Genomic DNA, 18,146 nt, shown 5'->3' with positions numbered 1-18,146 from the left:
ATATATCTCATATGATATATAGGATTTCATAAAAATTAAACAAGATATCATATAATGTGTATTTAATATCTCGAAGTTAGAATAAATAGTAGAAAGTAAAATCACAAAAATACTGAACTCAGAGGAAAATCAATTCGGAAAGTCCATAATCACATCATGGCAAAATCAAATAACAAAACGCATCAAAAACGAATGGACAAGAACTGTCATATTCCTGACTTGGTACAGGCATTTTCAAATGTAGAAAATGGTGGATTGAACCTGGTTTTATAGCCAGCTAAACCTCTCACTTGTACAGCTTGCCATAGGTTCCTAACGGCGACACACACCATTTATGAATAAAAAGTAACATTGTCCTAAACAGCAATTCAAAGAGACTTATTCACAAAAACATAAAACAAGATTAGCTTTAATTCGTCTCTAGTATTGACAGATTCAGATTGGAATATATATCGAACACAAAATAATCATATTATTTTCAAAAGAACGTTCCACCATATGGTCCAAGTATTTTAACAGTCTGACGTTCTATTTTACGCTCTAATACTTGTCGCAGTAACTCTGAATTGATTTTAATCTACTGACTACAATTGTACGTTACTTATTATTTTTGTACCTAAATTCAACTACATGTAATTGAAAAAAAATAAATCATAACGATTATGATAGAAAGAAGACACCGAATGAGATAACAAATCATGGAGTAAATTGTAATGCTAATGGAAAGATACTAATGATAAAAAAATCAACAATACAATGAAATGAATTATTAGACAATAAAGGACAGAAGGGGATCAGAATGATTGAATACATGTACCCAAAGTAATAAGACAAGTACAATTATAAACAAGGAATGGGGTTAATTACGAGATGGTTTAGTTTAAACATATTTTATTGTCCAAAAACATTGACAATAGGATTAGACACAAGTTTTGCAACTTAGAATGTCTTCTCCATAAAAGAGATGATTTATATATACAGATTTGACAGCCACATCCGTTATGTAGAAATGGTTTGTTACTTCTCGATAAAATCTATACACGAATCAAGCTTTTTCAGTTTTAAGATTTTCTTTCTGTAGATAGGGCTTTTGATGAAATACAGCAACAAATCCAGATGCTACCAAACAAATACCACCAGTAACATAAATCTTTGTGTTCATGCACAAAAAGTGGGCGTATCCAAATCCCATGATATGACCAAATGATCGGAACATTAAATAAACTGCCATTGCAGGTTCCACGTCGGAAGGAAATAATTCACCAATTAAAGCTGAAAAAGAAAAAAAAAGTCACTGAAATTTATTCAATTTTTAAAAGACTACGTTTTTTTTAAAAACTTGACATGCTTTGGTCACACCAGTTAAAATCTTTGAAATTAATCATAGTTAATACATGCATTGTTTTACTTGTATTTTCACACTAAAACGCATTTTTCGTTACAATTTTAGCGTCGCTTTAAATTTTAAGTATTTTTGTTAAAACTTAAATCCACTTACTATAAAACTATATTTTAATCATCATGAATAAATATATATCAGATAAATATAACTATAGTGTTACAAAGACAGTTTTAAGTAAGTTTCATATTACAAGTTCACATAATTGAAAGTACTGATAAATAACATGATTACAAATACATACCATGGCTTTGTGCTAAAAATGTACCACTTCCCAATCCCCACATAGCACACAATACATATGCTAGATAGAATGGATACGACGACCAAAACTTCATCATAATACACGCTGACGTGTGCATAGCGCAGGCTGTAATACAATGGAATATGTTGGTCAGTTACAGATTTGAAACAAGACATACGTCAGATGAATCTGATTATGGTGAATGTGAAATACGTCTAATCATACAAATAGTATTAAAATATGTTTTTAAATTGGTGTTTCATGTCAGGTCAAATATTAAATGAGTTTTAAGTGTGCTATCAATATATTATATTTTAATTAATTATGTTTGGCTAGTACTTTAGGTCTTTTTTGCTATCATCTGCTTACCCTTCCGGAGCACCTGAGATCATCCCCAGTTTATGGTTGGGTTCGTGTTGCTTAGTCTTTAGTTTTCTATGTTGTGTCTTGTGTATAATTAGTTGTCTGTTTGTCTTTTTCAGCAATTGCGTTGTCAGTTTATTTTCGATTTATGAGTTATTGTCCCTTTGGTATCTTTCGTCCCTCTGTAACATTTATTGAAGGTTTTGATTTTCAAATAATTTTACCTTGTCAGGGCACCACCGAAGAAACTTTAATTGTCGAAGTGTGCATCTGGTGCTGAAATATTGGTACCGTTAATATTATCATGTCAAGCCATATATACATACCTAACATGAACAATATTTTTCTATCAGTTCTTGGTTCGACTAATCCCGAACATACTGAAGACAGGCATGTTGCAAAATGGTATGTTGCTATAAATATCCCAACCTTTTCTGCACCAAAAATACATCCACCAAATGCCTATCAAACAAAAAGCACTAATTCAATTGTTATATGGTACAGTGCACAGATCTGCCAACAATAAATTCTCCAAACTATAAAAAGGGGTTTAGAATCTTCCAAACAGAGAAAGAAACCCCCGAAAATACCAAAATATAACAAACGACATGGCTTTGCAGGGATCCCTAACTTGGCGACATGACGGTCAGAATTGTGGCGCTTTATTCATATATTTTTTTTTATATCTTTACACTCTCTTTTTAAAACTGGACCATGTGAATAACAAAATAGATATAAGAGGATGTGGTATGAGTGCCAATGAGACAACTCTCCATCCAAGTCACAATTTATAATAGTAAACCATTATAGGCCAAAGTACGGTCTTCATCGCGGAGCCTAAGCTCATACCGAACAGCAAGCTATAACGGGCCCCAAAAAAATCTAAAGGCTATAAAAGATCAAGCAATACGATTCATTGTACTTAAGGCACTTAAATATAGACTAACGATAAAACAATTAAAAAAAACCAACACAAGTTCAAGCAACGGAATTAAATTTCAATCCCAAATAAAGCAAACTGTGATGGTGGTTTCATTAGTAACCCGGGGTTATACCCCCTAAAAGTTATTGAGTCCTAACCAACCGCACCTTTAGGTTCAATATTTCTTTGTAAGTTTTAAAATATATAACATAATCTATCATTGAATACAGCGGAGAAATAAACTTAAAAACGTACCTTCATTATATCACCTACAGCAAAAGCCCACTGAAATCCATTATAAAATACAAGAGGGGCTACTATAAGGAATCTTCTTTGCTTCATTACATATATTGTTGATTTTAACACTGCAGTCATTCTGTACTTTTCGTCTGGTTTATCTTGTAATTTCAGCTTATGTTTGCATTGGTTTTTCTTCTGACATGTCGAAGGTTTATCTTCCATTCCAAACGAAAACACTATCGTCGCTGCTACCATACACAAAGAATAGAATCCAAGTAAACAGTATCTCACAATACTCGATATCTCAAATTGTGAAACGTCTGCTTGTTCAAACGGACAGAAGTCGGGTCCACACCCTATAGTAATGTTAGGTAGGGTTATGTTTTCGGTAATTATAGATTTTAGAGATTTTGTACAGTTTAAGTATTTATAGTATGTTTGTTCAAATTTCATAGATAATATAAACGTTGAACATATTCCTCCAATTGCAGGTGCGAAACTGACAGACATGTAGTAAATACCAAATGCCATACTGAGATACCGACTGGTTGTGTCACCTTTGGCATTGCTCAGTATACCAGATACCCAAACCAGGTATGCTCCTGTCAGAGAAAATGCAACCGACTGTGCTATACCGCCAATAAATGCCATTGGTAAAACTGTATAAAGTCTGGGAATAGCATATGATAATACTAATGGTATCTGAGCAAGGGTTAAAACACACAAAACTGGTTTCGTATTCCATCTTCTAAATATTGTTGCGGCAAATGGACAGACAATAGCACCCGCGTAAAAACATGCCATAGAAAAGAATCCCAGACCATCTTCATGGTTTATACTACTGACAATACCCTGCAGTGATCCAAATGATACGACCAACAGGAACCATCCGACACAAACTGATGCTAGATTTTTATAACTACGACGAGATGCGGACTTTTTCAATTCTCTCTCCATTATCTTAGATGTTGGTTCGAATTCTGTAGGTCTCTGCTCATCACACTGAAAGAAGTAATTAGTAACGAGTTTTGCAAAGGAATAAAATTTCATCATAAAATCCCTATTTGTTTCAGATATTTCGATATTATTGTCTCTTTCTAGTCAACATGTTTTGTCATTAAGCATTTTGCATACTAGTAGTTGTTTTTCGCTTGTGATATTAGTAATTTACCAGACAATTTTAAACTAAATAAATTGTTTGACCGATTGTGTTATTTTAAAAGTGCGAATGCTTATTACATACAAACAGGTTATGTCTTAAAAAACAAATCATTATTGAATGTTTTTAAATTTGTAAATTTATAAAGATTATCAACGCTGGTACATGTATATGTGCTCCAGGCTAAAATGTATACTCCATTTATTCATCAGTATCTAAACAATTTGTGTCTTCTATTTTACTGTAAATATTGTACATGATGAATGTCTCCTCCATACCTTTTCATTTATAAGTTTATTGTTAATAAAGAAAACCCAATCCCAAAACCATAGAACATTACGCATGTTTAAATGCGTATAATAATCCAATTTAACTATATTAGGACTCAAATATATGAAGTATTATAATATTGATTGATTGATTGTTGGTTGCTTAACGTCCAGTGTTTCGAAGAAGTAAAGTCAAATCAAAAGTAAAACTAAGGTATAACTAGACAAGCCAGTTGGATATATACCATCTGATTATCCAGAAAACGTTAATTTAGTGAATAAAAAAATATATATTTTTTTGTAAACGGTAAATAGTTGAAGATGGTGTAAAGTTTAATTTGAATTAATGAATACAATTGGTAATGCAGTCTTCGAAATATTAACTAACCTTTTTAGATATTATCCGTTAAAAGAATGCATATTTTTTTCGCTAAAACAAAATCGAGTGGACACTTTTAGACATATTTTTACGACTTTTAGACGAACATGTGACATTTTAATGGGGGACATTGACATGTTATATTTCAGTGAAGATAGAAAAATGTAAGACAAACAAGTAAAAACGTATGATAAAGATACAGATACATACTCTACATTAACATAGGTCATCGTAAATCTACATAAATAAAATTGAGAATGGAAATGGGGAATATGTCAAGAGACAACAACCCCTAAATAAAATTGTGTACTAGTTCAGTGAAAATGGACGTCATACTAAACTCCAAAACACTTAAATGAACTAAAATAAAATAAACAAACACACAAGACTAAGAAGCTCCTGACTTGGGATAGGTTCAAAAATGCAGTCTATAATATGTTTTCGCCCATATGCATTTGTTGGTGGGATATCTTTTGTATAGTTTATAAATATTTACACGGAAAATCAAATAAAAGCGATCTACATACTTTATGTGGAAAAATATATTTAAAACACTGCCACGGTTGAGACTGACAGATGAATAACATATCTTGTCTTTTTTTTTTGAATGATTAAAAAATTGTGTTATTAATAATTGCATTGCGATGCTTTAAGGAGGCTAGAGGGTACAAAAGAATAAAGGACATCAAAATCCTACGTTATAAAAACGCGGGAAACTTTATACAAGACAGATCCAAAAAGAGGAACCTTGGAATCATAAAACTAAACCAGAAGGTTATTAATGAGAACGGTCAAAGTGAGCAACTAATTCTGCAAACAAAAAAATCAAAAGAGGGGCTATGGAAAATCAGTAAACATCACAACCAATAGAGAAATACATCCAAAAATATAAGATAAGGAAATGTGACATGGTTGCCAATAAAACAACTATCCATTTAAGGTGGACAAGGATGTTTTGTCAAAAAAAAAAAAATCCCCCAATAGATTTCTACAATATTTATCATTTTGTAAGATTGGGGTGTCAAATATAAAAGATCAAATCAAGTACTAAGTGGAAAGCATCGAAGGCCAGAAATTCCGGAATATTTTTCAGCTAAGGTAATCTATTCCTAGGGAGAAAACCCTTATTTTGTTGCACAACAGAAAGTTTTGAAAACATTTAACTATATGTTACCGTATGGCAAATTCAATTTTTAGGTTCCATAAAATGTACGTATTTTACCCTTAATATGAAATTACATCATTTGCAATATCGGTTCCCGAGAAGAAAAACATTTGACACACTATGTCAAATAGTGATATAACTTTTCACAAGTATTGCGCATGAACAATACAAACAATGAACCGTGTCGTTTTATGTTTGGTTTCATTTAAAAACTAATAAGCGTAGTTTAAGAGTGTTTCAACTTTTAAATACGTGTTAATGCTAATGTATACTGCGATGTTACCAAATCATGGCATAGGTCTAGAATAATAAGGCTAAATGATTCTAGTTGAAGAAATATCTATACGAATGGAAAGATAATATGGCATCAAATTCAGTGCTCGCTGGCGAAGAAAGTAATTCAACAAAATCATCTACCCAAGCAGGTAAATTGTTTAATCAACAAATTTATGTTTGTTACCTATTTAATATATAACATTCAGTTTTATTCTCAAATGTTTCTTTTATTTTTTCTGTAGAAACGGAAGATAAATAACACATCCGCTATCTGTCCTCTTGTAGTTTTGACATTTAAAGTAATTCTGTAAAATAAAGGAAAAATATCAGTCATGCACACGCCTTTGGGACCTTATTTTAATTTATTTCAACCAGGGATATGTTATTCCATATCTGCCAACAAGTATATAAATATCCGCGCTCTCAAAACGCCATTTCTCACGGTACATAGATATATAGGAAGATGGGGGTATGAGTGCAAATGAGACAACTCTCCATCCAATTAACAATTTATAAAAGTATAAGGCATTATAGGTCAAGGTACAACCTTCAACACGAAGCTTTGGCTCACACCGAACAGCAAGCTATAAAGGACCCAAAAAATTACTAGTGTAAAACCATTCAAACAGGGAAACCAACGGTCTAATCTATATAAAAACGAAAAACGAGAAACGAGAAACACTAATGAACACTATAAACAGACGTCAGATTCCTGACTTAGGACATGTGCAAATAATTGCAGCGGGATTTAACGTTTTAATGGTACCAAACCTTCTCCCTTTTTTGAAACAATTCTATAACATCACAACATAGAAAGACATACTATAAAATATCAATTGGAATGACTTTACTCAATCAAAACACGTAGTAACACGTAGTAACACACAATGAACGAATATATTTGATCTGTGATACAATGTAAGTGCATAGTTATTAAAAACAAGGGATTATTAAAGTGAAAGTATAAAAAACCGCTGTGAAATTTTAAACAATTTTAGAAAAACATCAAGTATGAACTATGTCATATTATACACAGGTAAATGAAAATAATTTTGCTGTTAACTATACTTCTGTCTATATAGTCTTCCGTTTAGGAATAAAAAGAAATTTCTAGTATGTCAATAAAACAAACTAAAACTTGGTATATGTTGGATGAATATCAACAATAAAACTGTACAATTAGTGCTCGATAAAACTTCTTGTTGTTCTTGTGAAGGTGCCGGAACAGTATTTAAGGAGAAAGAAAATAATTTTGGTGTTCATACTACGAAGAAGTGACAATTTGTAGTAATTCCTAACAATAAAAGCTGGAATATAGACCAGATACATGTCAACATTAAATAACCAAAAAAAAGCATTACAAATAGTACCAGCAGGTTAAATTTTAAAACAAGAAAGTACGATTTGAGAGTACTCGCTGTTACTGACAGCTAGTTAAAAGCCAGTTTTTATTTCTTTTATTGACATTATCAGCATTTTCTGATAATTCAATTCTACGTGTAATTATAAATTACAAGCGGACCACAATATCGTCCATGAAAGAGAGGTTGAAACTTCGTGATAAAAGGACTAAAATGTCGTCCTTCATCTAAAATAGATTGCAAACAGTGTCGTCAGGTCACAAAAGACGCTCTTAGCTTCCCTCGTTTTGTAAACATGGTGTAAACGTTAAAAATCTGATAACAAATTTCTTGATTCTTATTTAAATAAATGTATGAATGTTGTGGATATTCGAATATCACATTTTGAAAATAATTCAGAAATAGATATAAGAGTACACAATACACCTATTTCCAGAATAAGAAATAAACTTCAAGAACTTTCAAAGCGGTTTGTGTTTGTATCGGCTGACAAAGCAGCCAACAATGTGGTTGTGGTATGCCGTAAATACTACACGGAAGTTCTTAAGAATGAACTATTAAGTTCATCTACATTCAAGTCCGTACGCTTTACGGAGAGTCATGCATATGCTTATATAGTAAACAAACATATCATAACTACATCACAGCTTAAGGCATCTTCTGAACATTTGAAGGTCCCTACTATGGATTGGTTACTTAAACTACAAAAAAAAAAACCCAGTAAAACATCGTCTCATCTCGGCCTCTACAATAATCTTTCAATACTATTAAAGAACTTATCATAAACTTTTGTAATAAAATATATGAAAATAGTGGAATTATTTTTTGGGGAGGGTAAACAATTCTTTGGATGTTTTAGGTAAATTACGTGCTATTGATGGTATTTTTTTTTTTTTTAATTCTTTTGACAGTTTTGCCTTTTCTATTTAATTAAGTGGTCGTTTGGTAAATCTGAATGCAAATATATAATATTATCGACACATTGTAGGCATTCCTAGTGCCACTAACTGTGTCCCTTTAATAGCAGACTTGTTTTTTGTATTGTTATGCATCACAGTTTATGACCAAACTCAGTAAAGACTCGTCTAACTTTCATTAAATTGACCAATTCAAAAACACATTACCGTTATTTTGATGATATTTTTTCGTTAAAATAATCAAGAATTTTTTCAAATATCGCCAAAGGAACGCTAATAACTGTCCTTTTACAGATTTAAATGTTACAGTTTTACACGGGAAACTCCACACAAACATTTACGATCATAGGGACGATTTTTGTTCCCTAATATTAATTTTCCTTATTTGGATGATAATGTTCCTTTGACACCATCATACAGTGTTTATATTTCCCAGCTCGTTCGCTATCACCACAAACCAGTTAAAGTCTGAAATGGCCTATATCTGTACTCGACTGTACTGATTTTTACTCGACCAGTCTGAATTGGTCTGACTTTTACTTGACATTACTCGACCCCAGTTTCAACCATACTCGATTGTACTGAATCGTACTTGAGCCTTATCCTTGCCATTGCAAAAAATCTGAACTTTTACTTGATCAGTCTGAAACAGTCCTAACCCATTCTTGACCTGTACTCGACCTTTTTTTCCAGTGTAAACCATACTTAACCAAATGTCAAAACAATACTAGACCAGTCTGAACCATACTGGATCAAATACCATCTACTTTGTTTAACTGTTAAAATAAATTTCTTTTTAACTGACATATATAACAACAGCCAACAACATCAATAATTAAAATTGTTTAATTAATCTTATATAAGAAATATATCTATTATTATAATTTGGAATAATTTGCTTTATATAATAAATAATTTATACAACAACAACAACAACAAATAATTTATTAGAGTCTCGCCTCTTTAAAACATATGATATTTGATATAAAACACAATATAAATATAGGCATAAAAGAGCAACTCTAAAAAGAGTTATGAGAGATGTAACAACACAGATTAAAATACATTTATATTACATCTATAACATATTTCAATATATCTTAGCATAAAACACCATTCTGTGAAAAACAATTAATATACAAATGAAAACAAACAACAGTATATACAATTATTACAAGTATAAAATACACTTTCTTTTAAAAAGTACTTCAAGGTAGATTTTGGCTGTAAAATAGCAAACTCTTTCATCATGAAACAAAAATAAAAACTTTTCCTCATTACTTAAATTACTAAAACTACTTTCTATATTGCATGCACTTTTAAAAAATATCGTTCGCAAATCTGCATATTCTGGGCATTCTAATAAAACATGTTTACATCTTCAATTATATTCAAATCATTTTTTTCTACAATTAAAACAAAACCTTTCATTTACATCTATACCTTCATATCTGCCTGTTTCAATTTTAATCGGAGCAACACCTGCTCTAAATTTAGCATAATTTATTCATGCATTTCTATATTTACCGGGCATAGTAATACGTAAATATTTTTCTGTACAGTAATTTGATTTCAATAACCTGTAAGTACGCAATTTACTGCTTTCATTAGCAAGTAAATTCGAATGCCATTTATTTTGGTACACAAAACAAAACAAATTGGTTTTCAATATCTGTAATAACAGTCTTGCTCAAAATACATTCAATATTGCAATACTGATAAAGATTAAGTTTTTTATTCACTCTACAGTTCCATTTTTTTACTTTATTAAGACTGTAATTGTACATAAATGTAAATTTCAACATTCTGTTTAATTAAATAACAAGGCCTTTTGATTATTCAGTTTCAATAGTTTATTAAAGTCTCACCACATACATACAAGTATAAACACAATATAATATCAAGTACAAACTATATAAATTTAGAATGCATGTGCCATTCTTTAAAGAACTATGAGAGACTGTTATATACAATTATAAAACAACAGAATTAAAACATAAGTTTTGTTATTTGAATACAAAACATAAAAGTGCAATATCACCATGCACATCCAAGGATAAAACCTGACACATGTACATAATAAAAATAACAATGATTTTTAACAGTATAAGATACTATTTTGTCGCAATAAAATATTATGGCAGGTTTTGGCAACAGAACTACAAACATTTTCATTTATGAACAAAAATATAAATTTTTCATCATCTGACATCTGAGATGCAGGAAAACTCACTTGTACCCCAAATAGCTGACCCGTAATTGATGACTGACCAAACTGAAGTGTCAAACAATTTGGTGAAATATTGTGTTGGAAGCCACCATGTGCTTTATATGTTACTATGAGAAGGCCTAATTCCCGACTTGCTGACTTTGCACTGCCTTTGCCATTACTTTATAATCTAAAAATTCATTTAATACTAATCCTAAACATTGATAGCCAGAAACATAATCAATGACTTCACCATTTATATTAAAAACAAAATCTTATCTTATCATAGAGGGATTTCTAAAATGCATGATTTTTGATTTATTTGAATTAACTTTTATACAATTATCATTACATCATACAACTAATACATTAATCAATTTCTGCATATCTGTATTTTCAGACAATAAAACAAGATCATCTGCATATAATAAAATAGCAACCCTTTCGCCGTCAATGTCTATACCAATATTTAATGCTTTTATATCATCAATTAAGTTATTAATAAAAATATTAAACATGACTGTGGATAAAATACATCCTTGTTTCAAACCAGTATATACACTGAACCAATCAGTAGTATTTCCGTTCACACGAACACAGCATTTTATATTTGAATAAATGGCTTGCAAAGCACACATAAACTTTGTACTTATACCTAAATCTGTTAATTTGTTAAACAATAGTGACCTGTCAATTGTATCATATGCCTTCTTAAAATCTACAAAAGAGACAAAACTTGACAATTAACATTTTTTCCGAGTTTCAATTATTGACGTTAAAGTGGAGATATTGAATATACTAGATAAGTAATACACGAGTTTAAGAAAATAGGGCTGTCTTTTTACTTGTACAACACACATGTACTGAGGTAATTAAACCATATTAAAGTGCTTTTTGTATGCCATGTCTTTAATTTGACAAAAACTACTTGAATTTAATTGAAATAAATTTTGACTGTTACTTTGGAACACGTTTCTTTTAAAAAAAAAATTGTTATCAAGGAATTGCTCTGGGAAGTCTATTATCATGATTATATTAAATTCTTGGTTTAACAAAACAAAACAAAGGTCTCATAAGGTCTCATTTTTTAAAAACTTATTAAGTTGCTTTATATACTTATATATATAAATATATATATTTTAATAATAAAAAAAATATTCACTGCGTTATTAACTAAACTCAACTGACACAATAAATCTATACTAGTCTACGCTTAAGTTAATGGTGAAAATAGTCTAGTTACCATAAAATACTTCTGAAAAATTTACAATATAATAAATTTGAATAACATTGAAAATATCAGTCACAATTCATTTTTGAGATTATTTGATCAGCTTATTTTATTTAAATTTTATATTGTAAAATTGATATAAATAACTATGTAAGTGTTGGTGAATATTGTGTTGAAGTTATATTATGATTGATTATTATGAAATTTTAATTTCAATACTATATTGAATACAATTTTAAATTCAAGTTGTTGTTCAAATTTCATTTTTTTTAAAAATATTTCCGAAATTGATAAAATTTAGTTGATAGATACAAAGAATAGGTCTAGGTTGGTTAAGTCTTGGTCAAGTATGATTCAGACTAGATCGAGTATGGTTCAGACTAGGTCGAGCATGGTTCAGACTCATAAAAAATGGTTAAGCACTGGTCTAGTAAAAGTTCAGACTGTTAAGTATGGTTCAAACTACAGTTGAGTATTATCAAGTAAATTTCAGACCAATTCAGACTGGTCGAGTTAAAATTAGTACAGTCGAGTACAGATTTCAGACTTTTACTGGTTTGTAGTGTATGTCCGTGTCTGTTGTGACGTTTTAGATTTTAACGAACGTAACCTATGTATTACTGGTAAATTATTAAGTCAGGCATTTCGTTATTACAAATTACTTTAAACTTTTACTAAATTCTTCCATAGATATAAAGATTTGGTCCTAAAGTTCGGTTGTACCTGTAGAAAACTTATTTCAAATGGTATAGCACATCCTCATTTTTACGGAGATGTTGTTTACCATGCCTTGGAATTTAGAAACGATACTGGTAAAATTATCGATCCTTTAAATAAATTTAGTCTACAAGGTTACCAATTCACTGTCATTAGATCTTTGAATATTGTTTTTAGTGGTATTAATATTGATCTTATTACCAGTAAATTAAAAGCAAACTAAATATTTAGTTATATACATATGCACTTTCATGGATCTACAAGCTATCGACTCCTGTATCTTGACATTGCACAAGGTTATGTTTTCTTTGTTTATGACATCTTTATACTAAATCTATTGGATGTTAGATGTGTACTGATTGATAATTTAGTCTTACAAGCGTGATTTTATTAATAGTTGTTATTGGCTTTGAACTACATGTAGCTGTCAGTAACTGCAAGTACTCTCAGATCTGTAAATAATGTCTTTTTGTTGTTGGGATGTACAAGTACCCGTTCACGTCCACTCTGACGGTTAGGATCCCTCTAACATATTTAACCCCGCCATATTCTGTATGTATGTGCCTGTCCCAAAACAGGAGCCTGTAATTCAGGGGTTGTCGTTTGTTGCTGTGTTATTTATTTGTTTTTCGTTCATTTTTTTGTACATTAATTAGGCCGTTAGTTTTCTTGTTTGGATTGATTTACATTTGTGATTTCGGGGCCTTTTATAGCCGACTATGCGGCCTATATGGGCTTGGCTCATTGTTGAAGGCCGTACGGTGACCTATAGCTGTTAGTTTCTGTGTCATTTGTTATCTTGTGCAGAGGTGTCTCATTGGCAATCATACCACTTCTTCTTCTTTATATATATATATAAATATATATGATATATATGAGGGGGGGGGGGGGTGGGGGGAGGTCATATATCCAGAAAACTAGGACATAGGACGTGAATTATTAATTACTACCACATATTTAAGACAGTTTTCTTCTTCAATTTTTTCATTATATATTTACTTTGATTGAAAGGATTATACGTAGATATAGAGTTAATTAACTTTTTTTATAATATTAGGACTATATCAGGAACTGCAGATTATTCTTGAAATACTACCAATTGACGATGAATTACAGAAATCTCTTCAGTCTGTTTTCGTTGAATTGGACAAACTGAGCGATACCGATTCAGAGGAACTGCGGTCAAGCATTGTTTCATTTGTTTCATTGCTGCCAAGTTTGAAGAAAAATGATTTAAATGTTGCTGTAGGTGTGCAATTATTTCAAAATGCGTCGTCCATTTTCCAACAGTTGTCCACTGTTCATCCGGTTTTTTCCGTCTTGTATTTTGTTATTGTTGCTGGCATGGCATTATTCAACAGGCAGACGAATGGTCCAAATCTAGAAACAACACTGAGGGAGATGCTTAAAGAACAATCAGATAACGAAATGCTGAACGAATGCGAAGGAATAAAATGTACATTGACAAAATATGCCAAATTAGTATGTGCTATGGGCGACAAAAAACTTGAAACCCACGAAGTAAGTGCTGTATGCGCAATGGTTCCCATCGGTGACGGATTTGCAACAATGGGAAAATTGGCAAAGCGTATCAAGGAGCTGAGAGACGAGGAATATGAAAAATATTGTAGCTACAGAACATCAGAATTTGAAAAGATTGTTCGTTATATTCACGTTTACTGTTGTCTCGACACGATGAAGAGAGGAATATTATGGCATATCTATGCATTACTGAAATTTTCAAATAATTCACCAAGTCTTATTAAAGGAGTGAAAGCTGTTATTGAAGAGCAGCAAGAAGAAAACAAGGAATTGTTAAATTTTTTGGTACGGCCATCGAGAGAAACTGCTATTATCCATTATTCTGGAAACTTGTTCGAACACAAGATAATACGACAATTCTTAGAAGAGCATAAAATGAAAATGGATGATTTGAATTTTTTGTGCGAAGGCGTATATCATATAAAACCAGTCATGTATAAAAACTCAAAGATGTATATGGCAAAAAATAAACTCCCAGGACTCAAGTTTGTTAGATGGACATATACCAAATCTGTCGCTCAGAAGAAAACCCGTTTTACATTCAAACGTGCAAGTATTGTCGGAAATTATTTTCATATTAATTCCCATAGACACACTGAGTATCATGTTAGGGCGCTGAGCAATGGAATGTGGGTGGAGGGATTAAGTGGTGATCCTAGTGCGGGGAATGGCACGTGGAAAATTATTCCGATAGATAATGAGCATGATGAGGAAAAGTCAAAATGTTATTTGATTGCTCCTCAGGGATTCACCAACATGTTCTTGTTTGCTGGTTTCACAGGCAGAATATGTGTTCAAAAGTTCGTCAAAAGTGAATATGAACAAGTTTTATGGGAAATTGAACAAACTGTAGAGGACGAAAATTCAGACATTACAACATTTAAAGATAAAAATGATAACAATAAACAGGCCGGCGATCAAGAGAAAGATGACAAACAAACCGACGATCAAGAAAATGATAACAAACATGCCGACGATGAAGAAAAGGGTAACAATAAACAGGCCGGCGATCAAGAAAAAGATGACAAACAAACCGACGATCAAGAAAAGGATAACACACATGCCGACGATGAAGAAAATGGTAACAATAAACAGGCCGGCGATCAAGAAAAAGATGACAAACAAACCGACGATCAAGAAAATGATAACACACATGCCGACGATGAAGAAAATGGTAACAATAAACAGGCCGGCGATCAAGAAAAAGATGACAAACAAACCGACAATCAAGAAAATGATAACACACATGCCGATGATGAAGAAAGTCGTAACAATAAACAGGCCGGCGATCAAGAAAAAGATGACAAACAAACCGACGATCAAGAAAATAACAACACACATGCCGACGATGAAGAAAATGGTAACAATAAACAGGCCGGCGATCAAGAAAAAGATGACAAACAGGCCCACGATCATGAAAATGGTGACAAACAATTCGACGATCAAGAAAACAAAGACAGTAAACAGGCTGTCGACGATGAAAGTAATGACAATAGACAAGTCGACGTCCATGTTAAGGATGGCAAACAAGTCGACGATGACAATAAACAGGTCGACAATCATGAAAAGGATGACAAACAAGCCGATGATCAAGAAAATAAAGATAATAAACAGGCTGGCGACGATGAAAGTAATGGCAATAAACAGGTCGACGATCGCGATTATCAAAATGTTCACAATAAACAGGCCGGCGAAAATGACCATGACCTGAATGAAGGTGATAACAATTATGGCAATAAACATGTCGACGTCTATGGAAATGATGACAAACAAGCCAACGATATGAAAAAGAATGATAATAAACAGACCGACGACCACAAGAGTGATGCCAATAAACGTGCCGGCGATAATGACAAGGAACTGGAAGACAATGATAAATAAGGTGACTATCTTGAGGGTGACAAGCTTGGGTACACTTTATCAAAATTGAAATGCATTTGTCAATTGATTAAATATGCAAACATCCTGTTCATTGAAAAAAAAATTAAATAAACTCAGATAAATTACATCAAGAATTGGTAGAAAATATGCGTAACTAACTGGCTGGGCTACCTTCAATATGTACACACTAACCCGTATCCTACTGAATGATACCCTACTAAGCTGATAATAAAGACAAGGCACATTCCTTTATTTATTGATATTGTGAAATTCGAGCGTTGACGACTCCTCCACAAATGTTTCACGTGTTCATTTAAGTAACGCCATGCAACACCTGTTTTTTTTTAGACGTATCTATGGTAACAGATCCCGGCCGGAATCATAAGTGACTTAGTCCAAGACTATTTAAATATGTGACTCGCGACTTAAGTCAACCTCTAGCTCTGTTGCTCAATAAGTCATTACAATTAAATGTGCACAAGTAGTTTATCCATGTGACTGGTAAAAAGAACATGAAACACCAAGAGTTGTTCTCAAGAAATTGCATTCAATCATAGACCAAACATTGGTCTAAACAACTGGACCATGATCCTTCTATGAAAATATGCATCACCGAGAAAATGTATCACCACATACAAACTACTAAGTATTCCTTTCCGAGATACAGAAAATGTCTGAACAAGGAAACTTGGTACTGCAAGGCAATATGGTTGCAATTTTAATATTTAAGGAGTAGAAATTCCAACCTTCATTGCAATGATCTTTTTTTAAGATACCAGCGTTGTCATGGGCAAACATTAACATCGGTCTAATGTAAAAAAAAAAAGTCTTCCAAATATAGATCGCCCTCTCGGAGCTTTGGTGACATTTTTTCACATCTTCATAATCCGCTACAGTTATATATACATTAGCAATTTTCTTTTTACACTGCCTGTTGATTTTCCAAAATGTTTGAGAGATTATGCACTTGACAATAGATGCATAAATACATTTTCTCCAATATATATACCGACTTGTGATGTAGCTCTTTTTCGTTCAGTAAGAATGAAACCTTTGCATGATGAATAGAGGAAATTTCTTCTGTTCAGTTTTCAAATACAGGAAATGATGCAATCAACATCAGCAATGTTCTTCATCACGAGGAGGTAAAATCTAAAGCTCCACTTGAAAATCAGTCTGTTCCTATTACAATCTACAATTACACCATAATTATTAATGCACTTAAAGTATTTAACTATAAACAAGCATTACAGGACCTTGAACAATCCCTAAAAAAACCTCTGACATGTTCCCAATTGCCTTACATCTACTACTAAATCTAATTCAACATGAACATCTTAAAAGGTTATATCTCATGGTCATAAGTTCAGAGAAACTAAACCGAACACATCATTGTAACCTTAACTTCAAAAATAATTATGGATTCTATTGAGGACTACACCAGTGCATGGGTTAAACGAGAAAAAGCTGAACTGGAGACACTGTCAGAATGGATAAAAACAATCTGGTCTATGATAAAAGATCGAACTTTTAAGTTGAAAAACTGTGCGAATAATCAACCAAATATAAAAAAGAAGATGTGATATATTGCCAATGAGACAACCTCCATAAGAGACCAAATGACACAGAAACTAACAACTATAGGCCACCGTACGGCCTTCAACAACTTTTCTACCTTCAAAGTCCGTTTATAAAGACAAAGAAGCTGTGAAATATATATATATCTTCCCGATTAATATGTTGTTACTGCGGACGTTGTTCCAAAAAATGTCAGAAGATACCAAGACGTGTCGACAAGATTTCCGTATCAACTTCACAAATAATACATGATGGTCTTGACGTAAATATTGTAGGTACTGTTGTTGTTTATCA

General features: G+C 32.1%; 2 protein-coding genes across 2 annotated transcripts; one reads left to right on the top strand and one right to left on the bottom strand.

Moving 5' to 3' along the window:
- Positions 1-874: 874 nt before the first annotated feature.
- Positions 875-5,074, bottom strand: LOC143078401 (protein unc-93 homolog A-like). The gene is made up of 5 exons (XM_076253276.1): positions 4,985-5,074; positions 3,184-4,170; positions 2,333-2,468; positions 1,644-1,769; positions 875-1,272 (listed from the first exon to the last, which is right to left on the bottom strand). The coding sequence occupies exons 2-5, from the start codon at positions 4,123-4,125 to the stop codon at positions 1,046-1,048; spliced, it is 1,431 nt and encodes a 476-aa protein (XP_076109391.1). The 5' UTR covers positions 4,126-4,170; positions 4,985-5,074; the 3' UTR covers positions 875-1,045.
- Positions 5,075-6,412: 1,338 nt separating this feature from the next.
- On the top strand, positions 6,413-17,158 carry LOC143080597 (uncharacterized). The gene is made up of 2 exons (XM_076256520.1): positions 6,413-6,565; positions 13,909-17,158. Exons 1-2 carry the CDS (start codon positions 6,502-6,504, stop codon positions 16,272-16,274), a joined length of 2,430 nt encoding a protein of 809 aa, XP_076112635.1. The 5' UTR covers positions 6,413-6,501; the 3' UTR covers positions 16,275-17,158.
- Positions 17,159-18,146: the final 988 nt, after the last annotated feature.

The sequence above is a fragment of the Mytilus galloprovincialis genome, chromosome 6 (assembly GCF_965363235.1).
Source record: "Mytilus galloprovincialis chromosome 6, xbMytGall1.hap1.1, whole genome shotgun sequence".
NCBI lineage: Eukaryota > Metazoa > Mollusca > Bivalvia > Mytilida > Mytilidae > Mytilus > Mytilus galloprovincialis.
Note: the sequence above shows the minus strand (reverse complement) of the source record. Positions and strands in the feature narration are given on the sequence as shown.